Source organism: Callorhinchus milii, unplaced genomic scaffold (genome assembly GCF_018977255.1).
Source record: "Callorhinchus milii isolate IMCB2004 unplaced genomic scaffold, IMCB_Cmil_1.0 Scaffold4, whole genome shotgun sequence".
NCBI classification, from domain to species: Eukaryota; Metazoa; Chordata; class Chondrichthyes; order Chimaeriformes; family Callorhinchidae; genus Callorhinchus; species Callorhinchus milii.
The window spans coordinates 14,733,287-14,756,125 of NW_024704745.1; the positions used below are offsets into that span (position 1 = coordinate 14,733,287).

Sequence of the window (22,839 nt, forward strand, 5' to 3'; positions counted from 1 at the left end):
AGAATGTGTGCCTAGGGTATTTATGTATTGGGCTCAATCAGAATAGGAGATAGGTCCCAAATCTGGGAACCACAACCCCTTTATCTCCCCCACCCACCACCACACCCCACAAAAGCTGTCTGATTTAAAGAAGACAGAGAACGTATGTGTATCGCTGTTACATGGTTCAATGTTATTCTTGTTAGATAATAAATAATGGTATTATTCCTGGATTAAACCTCTATATTGAAATAGAAAATGGCATGGTTCCAACCTTTGGTACACAGGATACTGGAGTCAAATGAAATTTTGCAGCACTGATATGGAAGCCATCATAGAATATTCTGGTGAGGGCATGTTATTAACCTTGTGGAATACCAATGTACTTTTATGCTTCCCCAATCATTTATAGGATTGATTTAGTATTCCTTGCACTGTGCACTGTTTTAAGAACTTAATATGGCTTCTTAAAATGTTTTGGTAACTGTTATCTTCATGTCACTTTTAAAATAAATCAAATAGCTCAATGTTTTATACACGTCACTTTCCAGCAGAGCAGCCTTCATCTAAAGACATATAATAAAGTACCAAAGAAGAGAGACAACAGTGACTGTTTGAAATACCTGCACTGTCCCAGATAAGAAATAAAGTAGAAAACCCAATGGTTTATCAAATAAGTGTTTGTGTGTGTGTGTGTGTGCTGGGAGTGGGGGGGAAGTAATAGATTGAAAGGTGGTTCATTTCCCTGTAAAACATTGTACAGTATTTTCAGTTTCCTTGCTAAGGAATCCTGGTGGAAAGTGTCACACATACACCTCAATAATCTGTTGAATAAAACAGGAAACAAGTGCTAAGCAATCAGCCGACTGAACAGCTAGAAGACAAGAGGATGCAAATTCACACCGTGAGAGCAGTCACGCATTTTCCTTTTCGACTGCGTCTGAGCAGTGAAGCTCACCCAAATCAATGTGACAACATTCAATTCAATCTCCTTACTTGACCTTCCAAACTATATGTCACACGCACCTCAGGTGTACCTCAGGGTAGAAGCTGAACGGGCAATTTGGAAATAAATCTGATATGAATCCATTTGTTTCACAGCTGGGGTTAATCCAGCTTTGGGAGTTTGACTCAAGAAAGGGCAGAGTTGGTTTCCACAGCGCAATTCCCAGGATTACATCAATTCACCGAAGGATCATTCTGAATCAAATGTTTTTGCTACTATTAGCTTTTACTTGAAGATTCTGACCGCAACAGCTTCTCGAAGTTAGAACTGTTTACAGTCTCAGCCTGTATAAGCCCATTTTGTCACAAAATTTTAAGATTGCACAGAATTGTGGAAAATTCGTAAAATTCAGCTTTAATTCGGAAGGATTAAGCCAACCTCCTTTTAAGGACTGCAGAAAAACAGCTTCCAAATTAAGAATGAATCAATTTACGCAGTTTGAAATGTTAAGAGAAAATGGTTAGATGAGCAGAATTTGGGGATTTAAAATCTTTTTCTCGGATTGGCCATTTGGTTTATTTTTTCCCCTCTCCTAGTGGGTGACTATAAAGCCAGGAAAGATGTGTAGGTGTATATTGTGTTGGAGATGATAGGGATTTAATTCCACGCGTCATAATCCTCTTATGTGGTGCCTTATCAAATGCTCACTGAAAATCCATTTAACCCACATCCACTCCATTCCCTTTATCTACCTTTTCTGTTACTTCTTCAAAGGATTTGAGAAGGTTGGTCAAGCATGATGTTTAGAAACCCTGGCCCTGAATAATTTGGGTTTCTCTAACTGCTTAGTAAATTTTACTACACCTTAGGTTGTTCTACATTTTGTGACAAATCCTGTCAGTATGGCCGCTGGTATAGAGATGTCAGCTGGGAATACAAGACTGTACAAGATGGCACAAGGAAGGAGATGCACAATAAATCTTGTATCTGTTTGTTTAAGTATTTACTGACAAGACTGTCAAGCCTATGAATGATCTGCATGAGTTTAAGAAACTTAAAATAGGGAAATCAAAGTGTGAATTCCACAAACTTTCTGTGTTGTGCAACATAAAGATTGCATCTCTACAACAGCTAGATATAGTGCTGTTCATGTTGGGTAATGCCTCGGAGCACTTTACAAAGACGGGAGCCCGAACTAGCAAGGAAGAAGGGGAAGAGGGAAGTTACCGCAGGCATTTTTGAAGAGGGTGGTTTTAAGGCGAGATTTTGAAGACAGATACAGGAATCAAAAGGAACAGTCAGTCACACACAATGATCTGATTTAAGATGGAAAATGTGAATTTAAAGAATTGAAGTTTCGGATTGCTTCAACAACAACGACTTGCATTTACATAGTGCCCTCCACACTGGGTGGCGTCCCAGAGCGCTTAACAATGGTGGAGCCCGATGTCGAGCCAGGGGGAGGGGGAAGGTGACCAGAGGCACGGTCAAAAAGGAAGGTCTTCAGGCGCAACCTGCAAATGGAGAAAGAGGGGGCAAGGTGAAGGGATTGAGGGAGTCCCATAGCTTCGCAGCGTAGTGGCTGAAGGCACGGCCACCGATGGTGGAGCGTAGGATTCGAGGGACAAGGAGGAGGCCAGACCCAGTAGAGCGGAGGCAGCGAGTAGTGCTGTGGGGAGAGAGGTTAGAGAGATAGGGGGGTGCCAAGGAGTGGAGGGATTTAAACACTAGAGTGAGGATCTTGAAGTCAATCCGCTCTGTGACAGGGAGCCAGTGTAGTTTGGCAGGGACTGGGGTAATCGGGGTGTGGAGTTTAGTGTGGGTTAGAATGCGGGCAGCGCAGTTTTGGGTGAGTTGAATTTTGTGAATAGTGGAGGAAGGGAGACTGTCAAGGAGAGAGTTTGAGGGCGTTGCTTCAGGCATAACAAATAAACTTAAAAAAAATATGCTCTTTCTCTTAACAAGAAAAGGGATCTGTGATGTTTTTAATTTGTTAACAGAAGTCAGTTTGACAGGTGACTGAGCAGCAGTGAAAAAAATCAGGATTTGTTGCGTGCTAAAAAGAACATATCAGAAGGAACCTGTGCCTTTGGACAAGCTAGACAGTGAATGAGAAAGCCACAGTGAATGAGAAAGCCACAAGACAAGACTTGACAATTAACAGCTACATGTAACTTCAGTCATGTGAATAAACAGATAAAATCACAACTGATCCTGAGCTGCATCTCCTTCTCTCTGAGACATCAGCCGTCGAGGGACTGGAGCATGACCGTGAAAGACTTGCTGGATGTGGATCAAACGTTAAAAAATGTCACGATTCCAGGCTTCAGGCAGGAAACAAAACACATCACAGTGAGAGTATCACAGTGAGAGTAGAGCACACCCAGAAACAGCAAACTCCACAGCAACCAAACAATAATAAATTGGTCATTTTCAATCCATGACTGTTTGTGGGACATTGCTGTGCGCAATTGGCTGCTGTGTTCCGCCCACAAATATACGGTCAATTCACTTTACAGTCTATTCTGTGAATGGCTTTGAGACGTCGAGAACACGTGAAAAGCACTATATCAAATGCAAGGATTATTATTATTATTAATATAGCCTTAGCTCAAAGGCATGAAAGAGGGGTGAGTGCTACATTGTCAAGGGGGTTATATTCACAAGCGAGGGAACAGGGAGCATTCTGTCCTATATCGATTGTACATTAAACAAAACCCAAGAAGCAGCTGCTTTAAACTGAATCCTGTGGAGGTGGAAGGCAACATTCATTATCTGAACTACTTTTTTTTATTACCTTGTGGGTATGAAAGATAGAGGAATGGATAACAATATTATATAGGACCAGCTAGATATGGCACAATTGTTATTTTTACAGTCCTGTATATTGCTATGTTTCAATCCATTCTTTATTTTATTTGAAATGGTACATTACGTTTTTTTTAATACAAATTTATTTTAAACCAAACCCCTACTTTGATAGGAATCCTTTGTTGGGACAAAGGGAATAATAAAATTAACTGGCTATAATAATAATAATCCTTGCATTTGATATAACTCCTTATCATGTCGTAGAGATGTCTCAAAGCACCTCACAGAATATACTGTAAAATGTAGTGACTGTATTTTGTGGGTGACTTCATGTGATCCTATACATCAAGTATCTAAAGCTTTAAATTCAACGACTTTCAATTCTCAGTATGAATACTCCAGTCACCTTAAACATGTATTAAAACTCTAACCATGGATCTCGTAGCAATATGTGGAGTCCTGTAGCTTAGTAGTTAGAGCACTCGCCTCGCAGTGAGAGGTTCAATTCCTGGCAGGGCGAAAGGTTGGGCAAGTTTCCTTACTCCATATGCCTCTGTTTACCGAGCAGTATGTAGGAACCTGGTTGTTAGTCAATTGGCGGATTGCTTTTCCAAGGGTAATAATCCCTTAAAAAAAATGTCGTCACTCAATCCACGAGTGCTTTTGGGACACTGCTGTGCGCAATTGGCTGCCGCTTTTCGCCCATAAAATGTACAGTAATTAACTTTACAGTATATTAAAGTTTCGCCAGTTTCAAATCCCCAGGGTAGAGTAAGTACACTCAATTATCCTTCTGCTACCTTGTCTTCCCCTTCCCTCCCGGTCTCTGGCACCTAAGCCATGACCGCCATCCCACCTCTCCCCCTCCCCCCCTGTGCTGTCTCCTGAAGCTCGCAGGCTGATGCTGTCCCGCTGATCGCTTACTCCCGGTCTCTGCATGTGCGTTTTGGCTGCTGCCCTGACCCGAGCCACTCCCCCTGGAAATGCTCCTCCTCCCACGCCTCTCTATCCGCTACTCCCACTCTGTCCTCTCCCGCTGGCCTCCCCGCCTTCTCTCTCTCCTGGACCCCACCGTTACCTCCCTCTGCTCCAGACTGAGCATTCTCCGCCGGGCCGATCGTGGCTCCCGATGTTGGTTGTCCCTGAGCAGCTCTCTGCACCAACTGCCTCCGAAAGACAAACACCCCTTCCCCCTCCTCATCCATACCCTGTCCAACTCTCCCCCCTCCTGCAACTCCACAATCATCTCTCCCCCACGACCCCAAATCCTCTCCAACCACTCTCTCCTACATTCCACCCCACCAGCAAATCCATCTGCATTTCCCTACAAAATGTTTGCTCCCTCTCCAATAAAGCCCTCACTATCCATGACCTCATCCTGGATGAGCACATTGATATTCTTGGGCTTATAGAAATCTCCCCTAGTGACTCCGTCCCCCTAGTTGAAGCCTCCCCTCCTGGTTACACTTTCCTGGTTACACTTAGTACCACACCCCCTGCCCAAACCAACGTGGTGGCGGGGTAACCCTCATCTCCCAAGGTTCCCTCGGTCTATTTCCTTATTCCGCTGGCTGCTGCTCCTTATTTGAGCACCTCATCCTCTACCATCCCTCCTCTTCCATTCAAAATTCTCCTGGTTTACCGCCCTCCAAAACCTCTGGCTCCTTCCTCTCCGATATCTCCTCTCATCTCTCATCCCTGACCCTCTGCTCAGAACACCTGCTCATAATAGGCAACTTCAATCTCCAGCTTGACTCCCCTTGCACCACATCCTCGGATTTCACTGCCCTCCTCGCCTCCCTAAACCTCACCCTCCACATCAACTCACTGACCCAAAACCATGGCCTTGTCATCACACATGGCCTTGATATTTCCAACCTGTCTATCACGGACAAGGCCATCTCAGACCACTTCCTCATCTCTTTCTCCTCTCGCATGTCTCCTCCACCATCTGTCCTCCATCATCCACCTCAGTGGGACCGCACTCGCTTGGTTTGAGTCCTACCTTACGAACCGCCAGCACTACATTTCTGCAAATGGCTTTTCTTCTTGCTTCCACCCGGTTACCTGCGGGGTACCCCAAGGCTCTATCCTTGGCCCCCTTCTCTTCCTCCTCTATATGGTCTCTCTCGGTGATGTCATCCGCAGACATGGAGTTAACTTCCACGTGTATGTGGATGACACTCAACTCTACTTTTCCACCACCAGCTGCGACCCCTAGTTCCCTGATATTCTATCAGCTTATCTGTCGGATATCAAGAACTGGATGAGCGCAAATTTCCTTCAATTGAACGTCAACAAGATGGAAGCCATACTCTTTGGCTCCCACCCACGTCTTCTGTCCCACGGTTCCGACATCCTCAACCTACCCGACCTATCCTTAAAACTCTCCGAACTCCTGCACAACTTAGGTGTCAGGTTCGATCCCCAGTTACCCTTCCTCCCCCACATCCAGTCCCTGACCAGCACCGCTTTCTTCCACCTCCGCCACATTGCCAGTCTCCGACAATACCTCACCCCAAAAGCTGCTGAAACCCATGTCCATGCCTCTGTCACCTGGATTACTCTAATGCCCTCCTTGTCAGTCTCCTCTCCTTCATTATTCACAAAATTCACCTCACTCAAAACTCCGCTGCCCGCATTCTCACCCGCACCAAACTTCGTATGCTGATTACCCTAGTCCTTGCAAACGCCACTGGCTCTCTGTGATAGAGTGGATCGAATTCAAGATCCTCAATCTAGTGTTTAAATCCCTCCATTCCTTGGCACCCCCTATCTCTCTAACCTCTCTCCCCACAGCAGTACCCGCTGGCTCCGCTCTACTGGGTCCGGTCTCCTCCGTGTCCCCCGAATTCTCCGCTCCACCATCGGCGGCCGTGCCATCAGCCACTACACCCCGAAACTTTGGAACTCCCTTCCTCAACCCCTTCGCCTCGCATCCCCCCCCCCGCCCCCACTCCTTCCCCATCTTCGACCACGCCTATGGTCACCTTCCCCCTGGCTCGGGTTCCACCATTGTTAAGTGCTCTGAGACCCTGCCCGACGTAGAGGCGCTATATACATGCAACCTGTTTTTGTTGTATATTCTGTGAAGCGCTTTGAGATGTCTCAAAGACGTGATAAGGCGTTATATCAAATGCAAGGATTAATATTATATATGAAGTGCCTGAAGAGTCAGTCAATCTTTTGGACATGCATGTGTTCAAATAATGTGAGTTGTGAATATTGAGTATTAATAATAATAAAAATCCTTGCATTTGATATAGCGCTGATATCATTGAAATGTCTCAGTGATTCACAGATAATTGCTGTAATCCCTGTGTACTCACTGTAGGAGTAAAATTCTATTTGGGCGTAGATTTACTCTGTAAACAAACCATTTCAAAGTGTACAAAATTGGCAGACTATATTTTATGAGCAAAACACAGTTTGTAAGTTCTTTTAACAAACAACAGAAAATTGGCTTCAAAGTTAAGACTAGATACAACAATTTGCCAAATCTTGGACATCCTAAAATGTTACATAAATTCAGTACATGTAGAGCCTGGTAGAATTTTACCCCATGGATTTGTAGTTGAACGTGACAGTCATAAAATCTGTAGAGCAAGTTTGCTGAGTCTATAATAATCCTTGCATTTGGTATAGCGCCTTATTACATCGGAAAGACATTTCAAAGTGCTTCACAGGATTTACTGTAAAATGGAGTGACTGTATATTTGTAGGCAAACACAGCAGCACGATTGGACACAGCTATGTCCCACAAACCATGAAATGAACGACCAATGTCATTTGGACGAATGATGACCAGAGTAGTAACATGTGTCCCAATGGCTATTTGATCATCTCAGTCAATGCCTATCCTGATTCCCATTCAATTCTGTTCCTATTGATCTAGCTCTCTTTTGAGGTGCAAGGGGGTGGATGGAAAGACAACTGAGCCTATATTCATCTATTCCATGCACAGTCAAGTGATTTTCCAATACACTTCACTCTGGTCTCAACCTTTGTGAGTATTTCATATTTTCCTTTGTCCACAAGTCCTTTGTCACAAACAACTAATGGCATACCGTTAAACATTTGCTTTTGGCCTTGCAAGATAACAACCCAATATTAGTTCAATGATAATTATGAAATCATCCTTGCTAGTAAGAGAAGTACAGGATACTTTACCTACTAATAAGGCTTCTTTCTCTGTTTTAAGAGATATGATGGAAGCTCTTCCCTCATTGGTATGCGTGTCTTGAGCACCCACAGACAAGCTGAACCCATTTGTATCCTGTACAGAAAACACAAAGCAAATGAATATGGTCAGTCGTTGTGAAAGATAAAAACATCAAGGTTCCAAAAAAATCAGACTTAAAATAGCATTTGTTACCTTAAAAGAAAATTAGTACAAACCCAAAACACTGTAGAAAACATATCAGAATTTCCCCATTGCTATTATTTTATATATACAGTATTTGGATATCAAGTGTTTGGCAGAGGTGTGTTTTGTGCCAGCAACACAATTGGATTAAATGCTGTTACAGAAGTGGCCTATAGAGGTCAGTGCAGTAACAAGATTCTCTCCATAAAATCTGTAAGTGGACAAACCAATTTTTTTGCCTTTTCACAGATGTAAGTACAGCAGTTGTTACATCATGAGTATCACAAATGGGACACAGAAATGTACTAATCATCAGCAATATAACTTGTAGACTAATACAAAACCATGTAGAATCAACTCTGACAAGTTCTGACAAAGGGTCGTGGACCCGAAACGTTGACTCACTTTCCTTTCTCCATAGATGCTGCCTGACCTGCTGAGTGTTCCCAGCGACTTCTGTTTTTGTTTCAGATTTCCAACATCTGTAGTAATTTGCGTTTTGTTTACATTTATATAGACATTGGGAGGACGTCCGAAGGGACTTCACAATCCTGGCTTGGCATCATGCATTAATTGACTTTAATTAATATCGAGCAGCAGTCAAAGCAGACTCTGGGATCCCTAAGCCTTGGCTCTTGCCAAGAGGAGTGTAAATTCTCTGGGATTTGGTAAGCAGTATGTGCACTTCTGAGATGAGTGCACACTCGCAGTAGTTTGATGAGGATCTCTTAAACATGTTGAGCTAATTCGGCTGACTAAAAGGAAGTGTAGATAATACTATTGTTATCCATATTATGAAAATCTTAAATAAAGATGCGCTATCATTATTCCAAGAACAAAACCATCACCACCAGTTTCAGTAACCGCAATAAATCTTACACAGTAATAGTAATCCTTTGCATTTGACACAGCGCCTTTCAGGTCTGCAGGATGTCTCAAAGTGCTTCACAGGAGTTTAATGTAAAGAGTAGTGACTGTATTTTGCAGATGAACATTGCAGCCAATTTGTGCACAACAATGTCCCAAAAGCCCTTCAGCAACATTCCTCCATATACTATCGATGTCAACCTGTCTAGAACTGAATCACCAGACCAGCCACTAATTTGAGTATAGCTATGTAAATACTCGGGGCCTGAAACCACCTGTGAATACCTTAAAGAGGATTTTAAAGACTCTTACATTAGCAGTTGAACAGTGACAATCAGTTATAAGAATAAGAATCTTTGCATTCGATACAGCACCTTATCACAATACAATACAAAATTATACTTGTAAAACGCTTTCACGTCGGGAGGATGTCCAAGGGTTCTGAATAGCCAGGGATTAGGACCCAAGCAGCGGAGGGTGGGAAGGGGGGATTGCGATCAGGGAGGGTGGAGGACAGAGAGGGTAGGAGGGTGGCCGAAGACCTGGTTGAAGAGGAGGGTCTTGAGTCGTGCCTTGAAGGAGGGAAGGGAGAGACAGAGGCGAAGGGAATGTGGGGTGGAGTGCCAGATGGTGCGGGCAGAGAGGCTGAAGGCCTGACCGCTGTTGGTGGGACGGGCTGAGCGGGGGACATGGAGCAGGCCGGAACCTGCTGAGTGGAGGGAGTGGACAGGTTGATAAGGGGTTAGCAGGTTGGAGAGGTAGGAGGGGGAAAGGCCATGGAGGGCCTTGAAGGTAAGGACAAGAGTTTTGAACTCGATTCACTGAGGAATGCGGAGCCAGTGGAGCCAGGCGAGGGTGGGTGTGATGGGGTCATGGAGCCTGGTGCGGGAGAGGACACGAGTTGTAAGTTCTCGATGATCTGCAGCTTGTGGAGGGAAGGCCGACAAGCAGGGCATTGGCATAGTCGAGCCTGGTTGTAATGAAGGCATACAAGAGGGATTCAAGGCTTGAGGGGTGAAGCAGTGGCTGATTTGGGCGATGTTGTGGAGGTGAGGGATGGCAGAGTGGGTCATGGCAAGGACGTGGGGGAGAAAAGACAGTTGAGGGTCAAACAAGACACCCAGTTTCCTGACTGGCTTGGTGAAGTGGAGTGTGCATCTGTGGATGCTGATGCTGCCAGCGCCTGAGATTCGGAGCACTGGTGAGAGCCAATCAAGAAGGCCTCGGTCTTATTGATGCTCAACTGTAGAAAGTTGGCTCTCATCCAGGACTTGATGTCTGACAGGCAGTTTGTCAGGACATCAGTGGTCCTAGAGTCGAGGCTGGAGGCAGAGAGATAGAGTTGGGTGTCATCCGTGTACATGTAGAAATTGACCCCATGTCACGAAGAGGGAGCATGTACAGGTTGAAGAGAGGTGGACCGAGGATAGAGCCCCGAGGAACACTGCGTGAGAATGTGCGGGGGCTGGAGGAGAAGCTGTTTGTGGAGACAAAGTGGAGCCGATGTGAGAGATAGGATCTGAACCATTTAAGTACAGAACTTTGAAGGCTTAGGTAGTGGAGGAGGGTAGAGTAGTCCACAGTGTCAAAGGCAGCAGAGAGTTTATTTTCCAGGGGCGGTAGGAGATGGAGGTGGGTTGGGTGGCGGTGGGGAGAGGAATTGAGGAGTTAAGGGAGATGAAATGGTGATCTGAGATAGCTGATTGTGAGGTCCGAGATGAAGGTGGGGAAGGGTTTGGTGGGGATGATAAATCAGGAGAATTTTGAGGAAAAGATTGGAGGGATGGTAGATGGTAAGGTGCTCGAAGGAGGGGATAAGCTGGTGGAGTAGGGGGATAGAGCAAGTGAGCACCTGGATATGAGATCCAACCACCGCCATGGCAGTTAGAATGTGGGATATGGTGGAAGGTATAGCCAGGTGGTGTGGCCTCAATCAGGGGGATCATGTCGTTGAGACAGAGTGTAACGGACAGTCAAAAGTCTGTCATCTCTGTGGCCCAAATAATTGGAACAGAAACTGCCTCTTGCAGCTAAGGGGTTCATAACTTACTTGTGGAATATACTAGGTATTCCAATATTCTCAAATGTTTATTTTCCCCCATTTTAGCCCCTCTTTGGATTCCAAGCTACTGTTTTCCAGTGATGGCCTGGCTGCTAACTCCCCCACAGCTCATTTCTAGCAGGAGGGTAATATGGGAAGTTGCAGTTTTTCAACCAAAGGATCAGTAACTGAGGAATCTTGGAAAAGTTGTCTTGCTTATGATATCATTTAATTTTACACCCTGCCACATTGGCTCGTAAGATAGGAATGTTTCCATCACAACTCCTAAATTCTATGTGGTTTGGCCCTTCACTTAGATTGTCAATGATTTTTAAAACAAAATCATATTATTCTGGAGATTTTATTGACTGAAAAATGAGTAAAAACATCAGTAGAATTTATAGAGAAAGGCAATGATGGCCACAATAATTATACAATAGCTTTCTATTACAGTATGTAAAGGACACTCAAAAGTCTGTCATCTCTTGTGGCCCAAATTTCCCTATAAAAGCTGATGCTATAAAAATAATGACAGCACTAGAGTTTTGCTTTTTAAACAAAATGGCAGCTAGAAATAATAGGGAAAAAGATGATACATTAAAGATTTCTAACCCAGCAGTCAAACCAGCCAACTAATGTATCCAAACCCACATTTCTGTGTGTGTCAGTGCCATTGGTCTCGTTGTTCCGGTAGTTCAGCTATGCAAAAGGAAACAAGACAAACATTTAGCAGAAGGGTTGAGAAGGCAATTTATTGCAATACGTCAACAATTTGGGGATGCACTTAGTTAACATATTATACTTAATACAATGATAGAAATCAATACTAAATAGGATCTAATATTCTGAACCTCGTATTGCATGATGAAGGAAAGAATAGGATCTAAATTGCGACATGTGTGAATCATTGCATTAATTGTGACTTCTTTTTTGAATGTCTCATTTTGAACTTCAATATTCAAGAGATTGTAGAAAATGATTGGAGGCAGAAAAATTACAAAATAAATTAAAACTCTCTAAAATATACATTTACAATATTTATGAGATGATTGGTTCAGAGTCTGTAACAAATCAAATGTGGTTACGGTAGGCGCTGACAGCATCAACATCCATGGTTGCACACTCCACCTTGCTAAGACAGTCCAGAACCTTGGCGTCTTGTTTGACCCTCAGCTATCCTTTCTACCCCACATCGGGGCCATGACCCGCTCTGCCTTTCCCCAACTCCGCAATATTGCCTGTCTCACAACGCAGACCGCCGAAACCCTCGTACATGCTTTCATTACATTGAGGCTCGACTATGCAAACTCATTGTTTGTCGGTCTCCCCAAGGCTGCAGATCATCCAGAAGTCTGCAGCCCATGTCCTCTCCCGCATTAGGCTCCCTGACCCTGTCACCCCCATCCTTGCCCAACTCCACTGGCTTCCCATCACACAGAGGATACAGTTCAAGATCCTGGTCCTCACCTTCAAAGCCTTCCACAGTCTTGCTCCCCCCTACCTCTTCGACTTCTTAACCCTCTACCATCCTGTTCGCTCCCTCCACTCGGTGGGCTCCGGCCTGCTTCACGTCCCCTGCCTTGCTCGCCCCACTATCGGCACGCCACTCTGTCCCCGCCCTCTGGAACTCCATCTCGCAGTCCCTCTATCTCTCCCCCTCCCTCACCACCTTCAAGACCCACCTCAAGACCCTCCTCTTCGACTGTGCTTTTGATCTCCCTGCTTCTCCCCCTGCCCTCCACCGTCCCCTGCCCCGAACCCCAGCTTGGGTCCATAACTCTGCCTGTCCAGCGCCTTGGGATGTCCTCCTGATGTGAAAGGCGCCAAGAAAATGTAATTTTGTTGTTGTTAATTGATAAGCTAATGTAGGATTTTGTTTGGATCAACCAGGTATCTGACACATGCAGAAACCCATCACCATGGCTACCAATATCCAAACCAGACAGACAGTCCCACATGTGTATACCACCTACACATGGAAATTTCCTCATGCCTGGAATATAACGGGCGGTCTCTCTAATTCCAGAAAGTATTAGATGTCAGCTGTTGACAAGGCTTTTCAATCAAGGTTTGGATCCCCAGAGTGTGTGTTGGGGTACTGCTAGAATTTTGTCAGCTAATATCGCACAACTTGGCATTGATAGCACTCTCTGGGACGCTTCCAGCTGCTAGTCCAGCTAATACCACCCTAGCTGTTAGAATTAACAGGAGCCTAGTGGGAGGAATCCCTTATCTCAGTGACTGATCTGTCGCTTCAAGTCCCGCCAACAAATTGAGTTAGCTAGTCTGTCATCAGCAATACCTTGACGTATTTGAATCTGACGGTTTGTTTTACACTTTGCTATGAGAGATTTTTTTCTTTGAAAGATAAATAACTTCACATCGCCTACTTCAGATGAGAACACTGAATGATCAGCATTGTTGATTTTACTATTGCTGCTGGTTTACCACTGGGAGGAACATATACTTGGCAATGATGTCGTGCACTTGAGCCAAGTGCTGGTGAAATATATTAGTTATCGCGTCAGGTTCATTTAAATGGCTGTACATTTGTGATGGATAGTGTAGTGGCACCTCAACCCCTGTTCTATTCCTTTAGGTCTTTAGGTATTTAAACGAAATTACTTAATTAATTAAGGTAAATGTAGAGACACAATGGGTCATTGGCCTCAATCTATGCAGAAACTCAGAGGGCTACCAACTCAGCCTGGCGCAGTTGGTAGCATTCTCATCTCTGATGCAGAAAGTTGTGGGATCAAGCCTTTGATCTTATTTGATCTCCAAGTCAATCGTCACTTGGTGGTGCCTTGCACATACTTAAGAGATATTTATTGCAATTTAAACAATATAAAAAAAATTATACTTTTATTTCCAGATGCATGAAATACTTTGTGCATCTGGCTTCATTTTCAATTTAATTGAAAAATGACGCAGTTCTATTGCTCCTTCTTCTTGTCCTTTTAATCATACACGACAGCCACACTACCTAATGGTGATCAACCGTCTGGAGACCCCTGGTCTAGGCTAACATTACAACAGTAATGGGGCAGTGCTGTATTGTTGGAGATGCCGCCCTTTGGATGAGATCACTTGACAATATTTGGAAAGGGAAGGGAGTTTCTCCCAGTGTCTTGGCCAACAATCTCCCAGATATAAAATGTTGGACATTCACTTCAAGGATGTTTGTGGAACATTGCTGTGTGCAAATTGGTAGCTGGGTTTGCTTACAAAGTACATAATCATTACAGTTTATAGTAAATCCTGTGAAGTGCTTTGAGGCAATCTCCCTACGTGAAAGGCACTACATCAAAGCCAAGGATCATTATTATAAAATGTCTCTGTTTGTATATCTACTTGCCACTGTGATGGAGATGGAGCAGCAAGCAGACATATAAGAACACACTGTCATGATTTCAATAAAATATTACAAAGAAAACCGACATAATAAAATTCCAATTCAGCACATTCAGCTATTACAATCAATGTTTCATCCCTGCTTACAATTACACTCAAAAATATTTTTCTGCAGTAATTAAGATTAAAATAAGATTTCCTAAGGCCAACTCTTCGGTCAATTTGTTTCAGTTGTAAAATTGAAAGTCTGATAAAACCAATTAATTTTATATCAAAACAAACTCTTTAGTAGGCATGAAATGGCCTCTTTACATCTTCAGCTTGCATGTAATATAACAGCTGGAATTTCCCATAGCCAGTAGCCACAGATTTCCTACAGACAGGAAATGGAATATCAAATCTGCAAGCAGCCAAATTTAGTCTTTCGCATCAACAGACAGGATATGAGAATATGTTAATATCTTCCGAATACACTTTCAGAGCCCTGGGAGATATCTTACTCAGTTCACATATGTGAATATTTCCATGAAATAGTTTTCCATCAGAAAATATTCCTGTGTAAGATTTAAGTCACCCAACATTTCAAATCTAGACGAACAGGGCTTTCTGCACCATCGCACTTTGCTTTCAGTCATTACGCTATAAAACTCAGGAACTCCTTGCCTCAATTCCTCCACCTTGACCCCTCCTTGTCTGTCTTCAGATTGCACCTGAAGACCTTCCTGTTCGACTGTGCCTACAGTCACTTCCCCTCTTTCCTCGGCTTGGCGTCCAGTTCCGCCACTGTAAAGCGCTCTAAGACACTTGCCCATGTGAAGGACGCTATATAAATGCAAGTTGTTGTTGTAACAATAAGCAGACTGGGTAAGGCTAGTGCCCACTGTTAGAATCTGTAATAACCAAATATTGTAACCCTCAGACAGGACTGTGCAGGTCCCTGAGTCATGTGCCAATCTGCAACAACAACAACTTGCCTTTATATACCTCCTCAATGGCATTTGCTTTTATCCAACCAGAGTGTAATAATATTCAGGATGCTTGTGTGAAATTAAATACAGTCAGTACACTTCACAGCAATTTCTTGTGAAACACTTTGAAAATATTATTGACGATATATCAAATGTAAAGATTATTTATTATTCATTATTTAAAGTAATGGAATGAGGAAAAAACCTATCAAGCCTGCTCCCTTCATAATCTTGGCAAACTAACTCTTCACTCACTCTGTCTCCTGGGGGAAAACAGCACCCACAGACTCTGATGAACCTAAAGCAATCAAGGAAAGAAATCTACAGAATCCTTTTGTCCTCTCAGCTATTCAAATCTGACCTTCATCCCTATCACACCGCTACAGAGAGCTTGCCATACCCATTCCCTGTTCCCAAGGTTACGTGTACTTTTCCACTTTTAAGTGCTCCAATCTGTTACCCCCGTGTAGGGTGTTATATTAATGCAAGTTGTTATTGTTACTAAAACCAACATTCTGAGAAAACATACAATGGCATAACATGTCTGCTGCAAGCAAACCCAAACTTTTAGAAAAATGAATGGTTCTGCCAGTCTTGATTGCCATCCATCCTCTCTTGAACACAACTAGCCATGGTGAAAAGAGTGGATAGGTGGATATAAGACCTAGTCCTTAGCCTTTGTATGAAAGTTTAAGACAGTAATTCTGGAAAATTATAACATTTAATAATAATAATCCTTGCATTTGATGTAGCGCTTTTCACGTCGGGAGGACGTCCCAAAGCGCTTCACAGAACACACTGTAAAGTGAATTGACTGTATATTTGTGGGCGAACGCGGCAGCCAATTGCGCACAGCAATGTCCCACAAACAGTCGTAGATTGAAAATGACCAATTTATTATTGTTTTTGTTTTTTTGGAGGGATTATTATTAGGCTCTGTGTGGAGTAAAGAAACTTGCCCAAGGTTTCGCCCTCTGCCTGGAATTGAACTCAGGTCTCTCGCTTGCAAAGCGAGTGCTCTAACCACTGAGCTACAGGACTCCACACATTAGCCTCTATTAGCAAAACTTACTGGTATATCATGGGCTGACTTAATTAAAAATGTTATACACCCCTGTAAAGCCCCCCACTGAGATAGGTGTAAGGGTTAATATATCAGACCTGATATTAACAAATCAAATCTTTTAAAGGTTTTATGAAATATTATATTGAAAAAAGGAAATTAAGTTACAACTGTGAGAGAAAGATCCAGGGCTCTGAGATGCTCCGCTGAAAGGGTATAAATGCAAATTGCTGTTGCCATCAAATCTCGATATTTACTTCAGGACCTTAAAAAGATCTTGGCCCATCTGATCTTATGCTTCTGGAATAATTACGCTACGTTCTTCCATCACTGTATCAAGCTGTTTGAGTCTAGTGTTTTGGTCACAGCCAACCTTCCTGTTTCAGCGGTTATGCTCTGGGTAAAGATATACTTCCTGAACTTGCCATTTGCAACCCTAAATTTATTATTATTATTATTATTATAAATTTACATCCTCTTCTTCTGTTATTGTGCATCCAAAGTTTTGTTATGGGTTTCAAACACATCGAAAATGTTATATATCTCTATAAAGTGTCCTCTGAGATAGATATAAGGGTTAATTATTTTAGACGTTAGAACTTAAATCTTTTATAGAATGTTATATTCAAAAAGGAAATTAAGTTGCAACAGCGAGAAAACGATGCGTTTGCTACAATTAATCCTTTCTTTTTGAACAAGAGTAGGTTAGGGAATTAAAACCCATTGCATTTAATACAATTATAATCGGAATTGAAAGTGTTTAAAATAATTCAGGAAGATACTGCTACACCAAATAATGGAATGAGTTACTCTCTTATTGACGAAAACATAATTACGTTTTCATCGTGGGTTTCTGTCTCCATCAATAACCTTGGCATTAATTGTGTTTGATATGGAAACATGATAAAGACCATTCATATTATTGTTGTTGGAGCTAATCTAGTTAACTATGATTGATAGCAAGATAATGGCCATGATTGGAACTATTAGACTAAAATATTTGTTAGTTCGCTTAGATATCAAGGCACTGTTGATTTTAATAGTTATATGCACCAAATAAAAAGAAAAAGAAACAGTAGATAGTATTGACTTAGTTATGGCTGTTTTCTAGGCCATCACTATTGAAAAGGTAGAATCCAATTTACAATCTTGGACACTGCACTTCTTTGATTTAGGGAAGAGATATATCATATACAGTAGTAGTGTTTTCCTGCTCAACCTCTCCAAGAAAGAAGGATAAAAGGGTACGATTTAATGGTTAAGGAAAATATTAGGACAGATAAATGGAATTATTTATTAACAGAGGATAATGAACAGCTATAGCGGGTTCCATTCTAGTTATCTGTTTAAATTAAGTAACTACTTACTGTCTATTTAGGAACCCGGATTTGGGATGTCCTCTGATGTGAAAGGCTCTTTATAAATATAACTTGTTGTTGGTGATGGTGTTAGTTGAGTGAGTGCAAGGTACTGGACTCACTTAAGTATGCCAAACTATAATGGGACGATAGTACGGTGGGTATTCCAAAATGATAAGATCAGATGGACCAAAGGGCATTCTTTACCTGTACTTCTCTTGTGATGATTTATGACTCAATTCTTATTTTCTTCATTTTTACAGAAATGTGAGTTTAGGTTGTCTCATTCTTTTACTTATCTTGCCTTTGGTGAAACTTTCTACCAGTCATCTAGTAACTACTTAGTCTCATTCCCCATCTTTTCCACCCTCCAATGTTAAATTGAAAAGCTGGGAATGATTGACATGAGCAGGGTTCAGAGTCATGAAGTATATATCTTTCAGTCACTTGGTGGAAAGGTATTAGGATCATCCTTCAGGATACTTTGCTAATAATTTGACATTGAAACTGATGTAATTTTCTAAATGTCTTCTGCTGACTGAGGCATAGCATGAAGTGAAATATTTCAAGAACAAAATTGGAGAAATTGAGAGTATTGCTCTGTTTAATTAAATGTTCTCTGCTTCCTTCAAAAAATAGATAGATGTCATAGTTTCTCCTTCCCCATAACAGCATAGATGAGAATGGAAACAAGCGGGTATAATATAAAGTCTGAGATTACTTGGAGCTTTTCAATCCTTCTGGTAAAAGTTGAAAATCAATATTTAATAATCTTTGCATTTGATATAGCATGTTACCATGTCGTTGAGACATCTAAAAATGCTTCACAGAATATATTGTAAAGTGGATTAACTGTGTATTTTGTTTGGCAAAATGCAGCAGCCAATTGTGCACAGCAGTGTTCCACAAACAGTCATTGAGTGACTAAATTTAGTTTATTGGATGATTGTTACCCCCGGAAAGCGACCCCCCAATCGACTAACAACCAAATACCTACTTATTGCTAGATAAACACAAGGGTTGTGCAGTAAGGAAACTTGCCTAAGGTTTTGCCCCACCGGGGAATCAAACCCGGGGTCCTATCGCTTGCAATGCATGAGCGCTAATCACTATTCTACAGAGCTGTACAATTTAAACAGATAACTAGATTGGAAATGAGATTATAGGACCTGACATATGACGATGCATTAAAATGGATAAATTATATGGCCACAGATCTCAAGAAGAATCGAAATGTTGAATCTATTTTGATATGATATTATTTAGCTAGCACTTCCTTTTAGATATTGAGTTAATACCATTATATCACTATGTAGGAAATTGGAGGAATTCATAATTTTGCCTCAAACATTGAACAACTTTCTATTCTGTGGTTTACTGCACAATTCTGAAAACAATTACATTTTTGAAGAAAAACAGTGGTTTATTTGAAGTTAGTAAAATGAATAGATACTGAGATAGTTTTTAAGATTAACTGTGGTTGGTTATGGTTGACCCATAAATGAAAATTGAAAGGGAATTTAATGGGAGAAAATGTTGGGGAATAATGAATATTATTGACTGACCTTGACCCTGGGGGTTGTATTGATAATAATAATAGTCGTTGCATTGAAGGGGGTAATAATTCCTTTAAAAAAACTGGTCATTCAATCCACGACTGTTTATGGGACACTGCTGCTGCCGCATTTCACCCACAAGATATACAATCAATTCACTTTACAGTATATTCTGTGAAGTGCTTTGAGACATCGCCAAGACGTTATAAGGTGCTATATCAAATGCAAGGAATATTATTATTATTTATTTGATATAGCCCCTTATCACTTTACAGTATATTCTGTGAAGCACTTTGAGATATCTCGAAGACGTGATAAGGCGCTATATCACATGCAAGGATTATTATTATGATTATTATTTTGTTGAGACTTCTCAAAGGGATTCACAGAAAATATTGTAAAGTGGATTCACTGTATATTTTTTGGGCGAAATTCAGCTGCCAATTGCGCACAACAGTGTCCCACAAACAGTCGCTGGTACCCCCAGAAAGCAATCCTCCAATCGATTAACAAAATAATATGTGCTAATGTTGATGGTGTGCACTTACAATGGGATTTCCCCATCACAAGAAAATACCAATAAGTGCATTTGCCAACATAAGAACCCCTGATCAGATACAAATTCTACTTTTCTGTAAGATTATTTCAGTCTAGAAATATAATTTAGATCTCTCCATAAATGGAGCAAGCTTGGAAAGCATTTAATGTTCGACAATCTATTTGGCATTTCGCTTAAAATATTTGCTATAATGACTTTATGCTCAGAAAGTAACACCCAAAATTTGTCTAACACTTTCAGTCAAAATATTTGCAAAATACAGACACATTTAAAAGGAGGTAATAATAAAAATAATCCTTGCATTTGATATAGCTCCTTATTGCGTCTTCGAGACGTCTCAAAGCGCTTCACAGAATATACTGTAAAGTGAATTGACTGTATATTTTATGATCAAGTTGGAGAGCAAGGAGACCTGGAGGTTAGTATAAACATATCTGTAAAGATGGGATTTGACAAGGCTATAAAACAGAGCTAATGGAATCCAAGGTTTTATAGAGGTAGAATATAAAAAAGCAAATGTGTAAAGCTAAACCTACAGAGATCATTGGGCTGAGTATTGGGCTCAGTTTTACGTACCCCTCGATAGGAAGAATGTTAAGACCGTAGAAGAAATTCACTAGGTTTATACCAGAGATGTTAGATTTTACTTAATAAGGAAAAAACAGGACTGTTTTCCCAAGAGCAGAGAGATTAAAGATGAGGCCTGTTTTTTGATATTCCGAGGGGTTTTCAGAATGTAAACTGAACAAAATTATATTTACTGGTTGTGAGTCAGTAACTAGAAGCCATAACTTTAAGGTAATTACCAAAAGAGCAAACAGACAGGTTAGGAGATTTTTTTTTACTCAGAGGATTATTAAGACAGGGCATGCCCTGCTGAGAACGGAGGTTCAAGTAGAATTCATATTAGATTTTAAGAGGGAACTAGATAAATAATAGAAAACGAGAGATATAAAAGAGTCTGGGAAAAAGGCAAGAGAATGGGATTAAATAGATAGCACTTTCAAAGAGGCAGCACAGTTACGATGGGTTGAATGGCCTCCTTCTGTGCTGTAAATTTATATGGTTCTATTTAATTCTGCTGTGAGGAATTATATTCGTTATGATTAATTGATATCTTACTGGTTGTCTGTTCCAGGTTCACTTGCTCTAAATTTTAGGNAAAAAGAAAGTGAGCGGTTTTGTTCAATTGCGAAGATAAGGACAAGTTATCTATTGCAGTATGGTGGTAATCCTAGTGGAATTGATGAGAGTTGAATGACTTAGTTATAATGTGAGCAGAACATTGATTTAAAATGTGTCTGTGACACAGGTTTGAGATAACTGCTGAATAAGAAGGATTACTGAACACCTTGGAATGAAGTGGATTGTGCGAGTAAGAATGGAGATCTAGCACAAAATGCTTAACCCTTCTAAATCATGCCAGTTCCCAATGATATCAACGGAGGGCACACAATTCGATGAGCAAGGGATGATTGGCCATGTCAAATAAGAAGCAAAATGAATTGCGGTCCAATGGATTGTGAATATCAATTCCTCATCAGTTCTGTTCTTTTCTAAATGTTTCCATAATGTCTTCCCTTATTTGGATCTCAAGCAGCTTCTCTACAATGAAGGTGAGATTCATTGGCCTACAGTACCCTGGCTCTTCTCTTTTCCTTTTCTCCTACCTTGAAGTCGCTCACCTATCCTGACTCATTCCCTAGCACAATATCAAACACTGAGTTTTTTCCCAGTCAGTATCCTAACATTGAACTAAGAAACAATCTTCAATTTGTTTGAAAATATTTTTTCCATCTGCCCACACTCATTTGTTTTTTTTCATTCTATCCTTGGATAATTAAAGTTGGCCAATATTATGACCCTGATACTCATTGCCAAGGAAGTCGAATTGTTTCGGACAATTTGCCAGGTATAAAGTTTTATGGGATATGAGTGTGTGCTTCTTTGAAGGGAGATATGAAGTTAACTATTGAACATTCGGTACTAATGTCTGTTAACGTGATAGGATATCGGTCAGAGTTACCCACCAACCTTTTGTCAATGGCAACCATATCTTTGGTTTATAGATGCGCATATACGCAGAGCTTGGAGGGTTGTGACAAGATAAGGACTAAACACATGAATAGCAAGTCTACAGACGGCCACAGATGAGAGCTGAATGATGAATACCACTATACAGGTTTTGGGGTGCTACCATTTCCTGTACCAAATTAACTTCTTTATGGATTACAGGCAAGATTGACACATCAAGACTATTTTTTGAGTAGAACTAATATCACATGTTTTTACAGAGGTGTATATGGACAAGATGGAAGCCATACTGATCTAAACTCCTCAACCTCCCTGGGCTCTCCCTCAAACTGACCAGGACCGTTTTCTTCCACCTCCGCCACATTGCCCGCCTCCGACCATACCTTACCCCAAGTGCAGCTGAAACCTTCATGCATGCGGTTGTCACCTCCCACTTGGATTACTCCAATGCACTTCTCGCTGGTCTCTCCAGCTCTACCATTCACAAGATCCATCTCATTCAAAACTCTGCTGCCCGCACACTGACCCAGGCCAAACTCCAGACCCAAATCTCACCAGTTCTGGCCAGGCTCCACTGGCTCCCCATCACCAAATGGATCGACTTCAAGATCCTCACATTCGTGTTCAAATCCATTCACTCCCTGGCATCTCCCTACCTCTCCAACCTCCTCACTCCCCAATCCACCACCCGGTGCCTCCGCTCGACTGGTACCGGCCGCCTGCTCGTCCCTCGCACCCTCCGCCCCACCATTGGAGGTCGCGCTTTCAGCCACTACACCTCAAAACTCTGTAACACTCTCCCTCAATCGCTCTGCCTTGCCCCCTCTCTCCCCTCTTTCAAGTCCCGCCTGAAGACTTTCCTGTTCGAACGTGCTTATGGCCTCTTTCCCCCTCTCCCCTCGCCCTGGCTCAGAGTCAGGCTCTGCCACTGTTAAGT

General features: G+C 41.8%; 1 protein-coding gene across 2 annotated transcripts in view; it reads right to left on the minus strand.

Moving 5' to 3' along the window:
* enox1 (ecto-NOX disulfide-thiol exchanger 1) overlaps nt 1–22,839 on the minus strand; it is a 264,627-nt gene that overhangs the window by 8,529 nt on the left and 233,259 nt on the right. For both annotated transcript variants that reach the window (XM_042334343.1, XM_042334344.1), the window contains 2 exons: nt 11,623–11,709; nt 7,907–8,012 (listed from right to left, as the gene is read on the minus strand). In XM_042334343.1, the coding sequence (XP_042190277.1) occupies nt 7,907–8,012; nt 11,623–11,709 (193 nt within the window). The remainder of the gene's footprint in view (nt 1–7,906; nt 8,013–11,622; nt 11,710–22,839) is intronic.